General features: G+C 49.2%; 2 protein-coding genes across 3 annotated transcripts; both read left to right on the top strand.

The window, feature by feature from the left end:
* The first annotated feature begins 2,552 nt into the window (after window positions 1-2,552).
* On the top strand, window positions 2,553-3,584 carry LOC137911776 (uncharacterized). Its single transcript, XM_068756160.1, has 2 exons — window positions 2,553-2,835; window positions 3,169-3,584. Exons 1-2 carry the CDS (start codon window positions 2,553-2,555, stop codon window positions 3,582-3,584), a joined length of 699 nt encoding a protein of 232 aa, XP_068612261.1.
* Window positions 3,540-8,091, top strand: tspan5a (tetraspanin 5a). Of its 2 annotated transcripts, XM_068755712.1 has the most exons (9): window positions 3,540-3,548; window positions 4,247-4,327; window positions 4,788-4,838; window positions 5,917-6,063; window positions 6,147-6,317; window positions 7,146-7,271; window positions 7,660-7,707; window positions 7,843-7,959; window positions 8,026-8,091. In XM_068755712.1, exons 2-9 carry the CDS (start codon window positions 4,247-4,249, stop codon window positions 8,089-8,091), a joined length of 807 nt encoding a protein of 268 aa, XP_068611813.1. In that variant the 5' UTR covers window positions 3,540-3,548. The 2 variants fall into 2 exon arrangements, with proteins under 2 accessions (XP_068611813.1, XP_068611812.1); XM_068755711.1 differs by lacking the exon at window positions 3,540-3,548.
* Window positions 8,092-9,291: the final 1,200 nt, after the last annotated feature.

Below are 9,291 nucleotides of genomic sequence, written 5' to 3'. Positions count from 1 at the left end.
CTCCATGAACAATGGATCTGACGTGATGACATCACCGTAAGATCGAGCACACGGTCTGATCTGGATCAGAGTTAGATTGTGGCTCTAGAATGTTTACGTTTGTTGGACTCAACTGTCTATTAGCATGGAAAATTAGAACGAGGAGTTCTGTAAATGCGTTTCCAGGAAGGGATTTAGAACAACGTAACTGTCTGCTGACGTAATCCTGGAGATGTTCTTGTTTTTAAACGTCTTTGTGAGACAAGTGGTCGGTTTTAAATAAGCCTTTGCGTCTCTCACTTTGTCCTTTGTTCTTGTTTAGTTGCAAATTGAACCGAAATAAAAACATTCTTTTGTTCAACTTGACGGATCTTCAAGAGTTCCTGATGTCACATCCATTCAGCGGCGCATCAGTTCCGTGCGCCTGAATGAACGTCCTGCAGAACGCACTGCTGTGTGACCCCCCCCCCCCCCCCCCCCCACACCTGATGCCCAACACGCCTGAAACCACCATTGCTGAAATAGGTTTTCATGGACACTTGATATTTTCTTCTTGGGCTTTCTAACCATGTTGAACTATCACGTGTTACAGTTTTACAGGTCGCCGTGGGGAGCCTGCAGATCGGGGGGGGGGGGGGGGCTCTGGGACAGGTCCTCACTCTGGCTCTCTTCCTCTGTTGAGTTCATCCTTTTCCTGTTTTGGCAGAGATTCGTGTTACAGTCAACGCCAGCGGAAGCGGTTCTGCTTCCTGCCACGCCAGATCACCCCCCCGTCAGACAAAGAGCACCATTCTGGTGAAAACACCAGTGGATGCAGAAAGAGGGCCGCTGGGGCGACGGGAGGGGGGGGGGGGGCATTCTGGTAAAAACACCAGTGGATGCAGAAAGAGGGCCGCTGGGGCGACGGGAGGGGGGGGGGGGGCATTCTCTGGTGAAAACACCAGTGGATGCATTTGGCTGCCGTCCAGCAGCAGAGTCTGCAACAGGAAGCTGGAGAACATGAACGGCTAAACACGAGAGCCGAGTGATGGATGGGTGGGTTAGGGTCAGGGTTAGGGTTAGGGTTAGGGTTAGGGTCGGTGCCGTTCACCCTCAAAGCACCAGCTCGTCATCACCAGAGTCCATTCAAGGTTAACGTTTCTAATTAAAAGACATTTGTTTGGACTTACCAAAAAGAAACACCAAAAAGATTCATATTCAAATTGAGAAAATACAGACAGAAAAGCAAACATGGTGTTCCTGAACGCACACCTTTCAGACGTGTCCGTACCTGATCCGCTGACATCGGGGGCTTCTTCTTCTTCCCCCCGACCCGCCCGCTCTCCTCTGCTTTAAACAGCGACTACCTCGTTGGCCCAATCTCGCCTGCTCCTCCGGGACAAACTCCCCCTACAGAAGGGTAGGGAGGGAGGGAGGGAGGGAGGGAGGGGGGGCAGGCAGGCTGGGGGCAGGGAGGCCTGCCTTCCTGCTTGCTGTTGTGGCATCAGTGATTGGGCTCTGAGATCAAAGCGGTCCAAAGAACAGCTGTGTGATTACTGAACCAAAATGAGCAAAATGAACGTCAAAATGCAGTCTTCAGCTTCCACAAAGAATGTAATTACTCCGTTGATTATGTCAGACCTTTAACAGCTACGCCAATCAGAACTTTTCTGTAAAAAAAAAACAGTCCAAAAATTCAAATTCATAATTAATTCAAAGTTTTTCGTTTTTCTTTTGAATTCCTGATGTTTCTTCACATTTACTCACCTTTGTCCTCCAGTCCTGATTGCAACGGGGGGGGGGGGGGGGAGTCTGATTGCCTTGGTGGTTTCGGTCGCTTCTTTGTTTCCTGCGCCAACGATGAAGGTGAAACGTCTTCAATCAAACTTGAACAAGTCCAGTTGACTCTTCTGTTTTTTTTGCTCTTCATGTTTACAAGATGCTTCAAAACGCTCCTCTGAAATCCGTCAGTCAGATTTATTTCAGTTGGATAGCAGATCCTTAAAGGAGCAGTCAGGAGAAAAAGGGAAAGGGAGGGATTAAATGTACAAAAGAAGTATAATTTCATTTGATCAAACACGGCTGATTAAAGGAAACGAGGGCGTTTTGTAACGATCCCCCAAACAGCTGCGTTGCTCTGAGAGGATTTATTTTTGATCATTTTAAAACGGTCCATCATTCCTGATCATTCCTGCACCTTCCATTCCATTAAGAATTTGGTTTTACTCTAATAGTTGAGAGCATGCATGCTGATCTTTTTAAGTATCAGGACTTTCCACTGTGCAGAGTTTTAAATGTTTCTCCTACCATCTTCTAGATTTTCAACTTGAACGTTTTGAGTTTTTTGTGGTTGCAGTAATCCTCCCCAGTCAGTTTTTTGTTGAGCCCGGTGCAGACTGCGCTACAGTCCATGCTGGAGTCTTAGACAAAGGGAATAACATTCCTCGGCTTCAGAGTGGAACCGCTTCGCCGCGTCCTGACAGCCCCTGTGGTTCCCGCATTCCTATTGGTCCGCAGACGGCGGCACTGGCCTGCCAGGTGGAAGCTTCAGCGGCACTTCCACAGAACAAAAGACAGGAATAGACAGACTGAGAATGGTCCGGGTTGTCTTTTCGGGAGTTCTCGACATCACACTGGTCTCCTTCCTGCTTTGCTCCATCACAGGTTTGCTGCTGGGAGGCCGGAGACTTCCAGAGGACGCCCAGGAGCTCAGCGAAGCCATCCTGGAGATGCTGCACATCGACAAAGTGTCTGCGAGGCATCGCGCTAAGCCACATCCGTACATGAAGAAGCTCTACCAGCGTTTGGACTCGCCGGAGGCCCCAGAACTCGGGAGGTCGGACGGAACACTTGTGCAGAGCTACCGGACTGTTGTTGGTGAGGATTTGTCTTTTAGATTTAAGCCTCCGCGTCGGGCATCGTGGAGGGATTTCCCTCAGCAAAGTCAGTTAGCATTCGGGCAAATGCTCCTTAAAAATGTGACCCGGTTGAGAGAAAAATAGCAATCAGATGAAATCAGAATATTAGTTCATAGACCGGACTGATGATTTGAATGATTTTAACATTTAGCCTGTCGTTCTGCACAAGGGGAATGAAATGTTGTCAAGGTAACACAAAGTAATGGATTACTCTGCCTCAGCCAGTCGGACGATTCAGTCTGTCGTTATTTGGAATGTGTGAAAATGATGATTGGGGGGGGGGGTCACCCAGGTCCACGTCACGCCCCTCCGGGGTGGATCTGGTTCAACGTCAGCAGCCTGAAGCCGTTCATGCTGGCTGCAGAGCTGGTGCTGTTCAGGAAGACCCTGCACCCCCACCCCGTCAGCGTGGCCGTCAGCCTGCACAGCATCACAGCTTCCCAGGGAGCTCTGGCGGAAGGCGTGACCCTGGATGAGAGGCCGCTGGCGCTGGACCGGCGACCCTCCTCTGGATACGACGTGTTCGACGTGTCGGGCGTCTTGCCTCTGCGACCTGCAGCGGCCGTGGGCTTTCAGCTGCGATACACAGACGACAGCGGGAGTCTGGTTCTCCACGACGCTCTGACGCAGAGTCTGTACTCGCTGAGCAGAGGCTCTCTGAGCGAACCCCTGATGGTGCTTTACCAGTCGCATCCCCTCCACGTCTAACCCCCCCCCCCCCCGGCCCCCACTAACACTAGTGTGTCGTATTAAAATGTATTTAATTCAGTTCTGCAGTCATCCTGGGTATTATGAAAAGTTCTTCAAGGGGTGTAGATATAATGTATTAATAGTGTTTAATTTGACATTATGCAATAGGACATGTTTAGACACTTTTATTATTATTATTATTTAGGGGCCAGAGAGGATGTCTACAGATCCTTTGATGTTATGTTGCTATGAGGAAGCTGCTAATAAAGTTTCATACACAGTAGATTCACGTTTATTATTATAAAAAGGTTGGGGACAGCGTTTGTTGTCATGCGGACGTCACCCGAGCAGACAGGAAGTGACTCATCCTTCCTCTTCTGTGATTGGTTGGCCTCTCCGTCCTTCGAGGCCTTTCCTAACCAATCACTGACGGCCACTCGCAGCAGCGGCCCCGCCTCCCGTCGAGCCACCGAACACAAGCCGATGCTCTTTCTCCGCTGCCGGATCTCCGCGCGTGACCGGAGCTCGTTAGCATGAATGCGCCGCGGCCGCGCGACCGTCTGAGGCGGGCGGAGTGAAACGCATCCCCGCGGCGCTCGAGCTGCTCCCTCCCGCAGCACAAAGCCCCGTGAGCCGGGCCGCGCTTTCCCTGCGCGTCCCCGCGCCGATGACGCGCAAACATGTCGGGGAAGCACTACGAAGGCCACGAAGTCAGCTGCTGCATCAAATACTTCATTTTCGGCTTCAACATCCTGTTTTGGGTAAGAATGTTCGCGCGTCTTAAATGTTGCAGTTCGTGATGCGCGAGGAAGGCCACGCTCATCATCATCCTCCTCCTCCTCCTCCTCGTCGGACCGTTATTTAGATCCAGGTGCCTGCGGACTCACCGGTCCAGAAATGTCCCAGCAGACATTACTGGACCGGTCATTGAGCTAATCGGCTTTCCGCCGCGCGTTAATGCCGCTTTGGACGCATCACGCACGGACACCTGAATGCACGTCGTGCGCTGATAATGCACGTCATGCTGCACAAAGAGACGGCAGCGAGCTTCTAGACAGGTGAGTGTCTGGAAAAGAAAGAGGTGACATTCAGACTGGAACCGACACAAAGCCGTCCAGCGAAGGGCCCAACATCCCATAATGATCGCGCGCACACTGATGACGTATTACCGCGTGGAAGTGGAACTCGCCTTGCATCAACGTTCACTGTGATGTGTTGCAGCTGCTGGGCATGGCCTTAGTGGGAATCGGACTGTGGGCCTGGAGTGAGAAGGTGAGGAAGTCTGTTATAGTTATTACACTATTATAACACTGATATTATAGCCTGGAATGAGAAGATGAGGAGGTTGTTATAGTTATTACATTATTATAACACTGATATTATAGCCTGGAGTGAGAAGGTGAGGAAGTCTGTTATAGTTATTACATTATTATAACACTGATATTATAGCCTGGAGTGAGAAGGTGAGGAAGTCTGTTATAGTTATTACATTATTATAACACTGATATTATAGCCTGGAGTGAGAAGATGAGGAGGTTGTTATAGTTATTACATTATTATAACACTGATATTATAGCCTGGAGTGAGAAGGTGAGGAAGTCTGTTATAGTTATTACATTATTATAACACTGATATTATAGCCTGGAGCGAGAAGGTGAGGAAGTCTGTCATAGTTATTACATTATTATAACATTGATATTATAGCCTGGAATGAGAAGGTGAGAGTCTGTTATAGTTATTACATTATTATAACACTGATATTATAGCCTGGAGTGAGAAGGTGAGGAAGTCTGTTATAGTTATTACATTATTATAACACTGATATTATAGCCTGGAGTGAGAAGATGAGGAGGTTGTTATAGTTATTACATTATTATAACACTGATATTATAGCCTGGAGTGAGAAGGTGAGGAAGTCTGTCATAGTTATTACATTATTATAACATTGATATTATAGCCTGGAATGAGAAGGTGAGAGTCTGTTATAGTTATTACATTATTATAACAGATATTATAGCCTGGAGTGAGAAGGTGAGGGGGTCTGTTATAGTTATTACACTATTATAACACTGATATTATGGTCTGGAGTTCTAATGTCCGGGACTGGATGAGGATTTTTATAATTGACCTTCCCATTTTTTTCCAGATTTAATACGACATCATGAGGAGGACATATCTCAGTCCTCCAGGGTGTGGACAGTCCTCAGACAGTGTCCACACCCTGGAGGACTGAGATACGTCCTCCCGGGTGTGGACAGTCCTCAGAGATCGTATTTAGTGTCAGTGTGAAACGTGAATTTCATCCTGAAACGGACGTCTCAGATTGTTGTCCTCCGTCTCCCCCCTTCAGGGCGTCCTGTCCAACATCTCTTCCATCACAGACCTGGGGGGTCTGGACCCAGTCTGGCTCTTCATGGTGGTCGGGGGGGTCATGTTCATTCTCGGTTTTGCGGGATGCATCGGAGCACTCCGGGAAAACACCTTCCTGCTCAAGTTTGTACGTCCCGCGATCAGAGCTCCAGTGGTCACGTTCAGTAATGATAATGCTGCTGATCCAAGAACGTTTGGGTTCTGCCGTAGTTCTCCGTGTTCCTGGGAATCATCTTCTTCCTGGAGTTGACTACGGGAGTCCTGGCGTTTGTCTTCAAGGACTGGATTAAGGACCAGCTCAACCTGTTCATCAACAACAACATCCGGGCGTACCGAGACGACATCGATCTGCAGAACCTCATCGATTTCACCCAGGAATATGTAAGTGGGAGGGGCTCTTTGTCTCCTCTCGGGCCGGCGCGGGTGACCCGACGTGTTAAAGTACACACACAGAGGTACACACACAGAGGTACACACACAGGTACACACTCAGAGGTACACAAAGAGGTACACACATATGTATACACTCAGAGGTACACACACAGGTACACACTCAGAGGTACACACACAGGTACACACACAGGTACACACTCAGAGGTAGACAAAGAGGTACACACAGATGTACACACTCAGAGGTACTCAGAGGTACACACAGAGGTACACACAGAGGTACACACTCAGAGGTAGACAAAGAGGTACACACAGAGGTACACACAGATGTACACACTCAGAGGTACACAGAGGTACACACAGAGGTACACACAGATGTACACACTCAGAGGTACACAGAGGTACACAGAGGTACACACAGAGGTACACACAGAGGTACACACGGGTTTGTGATACGGACGAAAGCATCATTTATGTTGCCAAATTGGTTTTGGAGCAGACGATTTGTTGTTGAGTAAACAGGAAGTTATGTTCCTGTCGACGGGTACGATTCGAGTTACGACCACCGGTCCGTGAGGCATTTGTTACCGGTCCGTGAGACGGTACCGGTCCGTGAGACATTTGTTACCGGTCCGTGAGACGGTACCGGTCCGTGAGACATTTGTTCCGGTCCGTGCAGAAAGAATCAATCATTTGTATGACCCTCCATTAGGGGGCCAATCAGGTCCACCTGTGATGCGTCTAGCTGTACTAACGTCTGAATTGACCGCCTCAGGAGCCTGAAACCATCCTTTCCTCCCCCCCCCCCCCCCCTTACAGTGGGACTGCTGCGGGGCCTTTGGAGCAGACGACTGGAACCTCAACATGTACTTTAACTGCACCGATGGGAATCCCAGTCGAGAAAAGTGCGGCGTTCCCTTCTCCTGTTGCACGAAGGACCCGGCGGTACGAGTCCCCCAATGTCCACGTGTGTCCTCCCCCAATGTCCACGCGTGTCCCCTTCGCATAATGAACCGATTTATTATTCACGCTCATCCAGTGCATTTGACTTTATTTATTGTTTTTTATTGTAATGCTAGGGATCAGATGCTAACATTAGCTGCTAACATGGTTAAGCCACATTCTGCTACTAAAATAGAGTTTTCAGACCGATCGATTACAGGAAAACGTCTGTCTCTGTCTCAGGAACGTGTCTTCTTGTGATCTACAGTGAGCCTGACGTGTTTGCAGACAACAAAGAGCGCTATAGCTAATGCGCGGTTTGAAACGTCGCTAACAGCGCGTTCGCCGCCGCCGTTTCTAACGGGTCAAAGTTTGTTCTTTCTGTCCGCAGGAAGACGTAATCAACACCCAGTGCGGCTACGACGTTCGGGCTAAACCGGTGAGTAAACTCCGGCTCCGGTTTTAGCCGCCGAGTTCTGTGCCGTGAATCGGTTTCGTGTTTGAATGTCACGTCTGAACGCGGTACGAGTTCTCGCCGTCAGACTAAAGACGCCCCCCCCCCCCCCCCCGGCAGGACGCCGAGCAGAAGGACTTCATCAACGTGAAAGGCTGCGTGCCGCAGTTTGAGAAGTGGCTGCAGGACAACCTCACCTTGGTGGCCGGGATCTTCATCGGCGTGGCGCTGCTGCAGGTCGCTTTTGCAGACGCTCGAAAACGCTCCGCTACTTCCCGGTTCCAACGGTTTTCCTCTCCACAGATTTTCGGGATCTGTTTGGCACAGAACCTGGTGAGCGACATCGAGGCGGTGCAGGCGAGCTGGTGAGCAAACGAGCGTTGTGGGCGTGGCCGAGCGACTTTCTGTTTTGAGTGTCGTCTCTTCGTCACAAACGTGGATTCACATTTCCTCCGGAGACCCAGCCCGTTAGCATGTCCTCTGTCGTGGACATTTGTCCATTACAGAGGACGCATGTCAACGGGCTGGGTCTCCGGAGGATATTTAAGGAATACAAATGTGCAGTACTCTGAGGTACACGGGTACACTGGTGAACCGCGAGTGCTCACTAGTAGAGACACAGTTTGCACAGAGGACAACGTCCCGTTTGTTCTCGTCCCCGATGATGATGATGATGATGAATGTTGCAGGTTAATAGTTTACTTTAAATACAAGCGGCAGTGAGTGTGTTAACGTGCCGTGCTCTTAATCTCATTAAATTTAGAGAGCGATGCAAAGAAAATAAAACATCTGGATGTTCCCCATTCCCACAAATCACCGTCATGAAGGGGTCCGATATGAACCATCATGAAAAATGTCTTAATGTCTGATCTGGAATGTGGTCAGGAAAAGAAAATAACGTTTTAACATTGAAAAATCCCCTTAATTTATTCAAAACGCAGTAAAAAAAACAAACCAACACGCGCTGATTCATTTTGACTTTTCATGGTTGGTGTATAAAGACACCAGGAACAATCTAGAACCTTCTGGTGCTGATCCAGATCCCCATGTGGACGGTGTAGATCCAGTTAGGAGGGGATCGAGCAGCTTGGGGGAGGTCTGTGCTCATTGAGTTCCTCTGTCAGTCAGACCAGTTTAAAGTTGGGTAAGTTAGCCTGCCTGAAGGCGCCATGGTGCCTCAGTGTGTGTGTGTGTGTGTGTGGGGGGGGGGGGGTTATTATTTTCTGATGCATCATGGCGCCTCAGCGCGTGTCACCCGGTACGTCCATGACGCGTGTCCCGTGTGCCAGCAGTCACGCGTTCTGCTACTCGCAGACGACTTTTGAAATGAAACCGTTTCAAAAGTCGTTTTTCCTTATCTTGTAGCGTGGCGATGACCGTGGGTGTCCACGATTTGAAAGTAGCATTTCCATCTCTCGTAGGAAAACTTCTCTGTAGCCTCGATGCTAAAGGAACGCACTGAAGAAAGGAGGAGGGACATTCCAGATTTAGAAAGGGTGTAAATGACATTTTGAAACCAGTTTGGGATCTGAAAACGTCTGAAAACTTGTGTAATCCGATCCCACGTGA

This window comes from Brachionichthys hirsutus, chromosome 23 (genome assembly GCF_040956055.1).
Source record: "Brachionichthys hirsutus isolate HB-005 chromosome 23, CSIRO-AGI_Bhir_v1, whole genome shotgun sequence".
NCBI classification, from domain to species: domain Eukaryota; kingdom Metazoa; phylum Chordata; class Actinopteri; order Lophiiformes; family Brachionichthyidae; genus Brachionichthys; species Brachionichthys hirsutus.
This window is presented reverse-complemented; position numbering and strand designations above follow the sequence as displayed.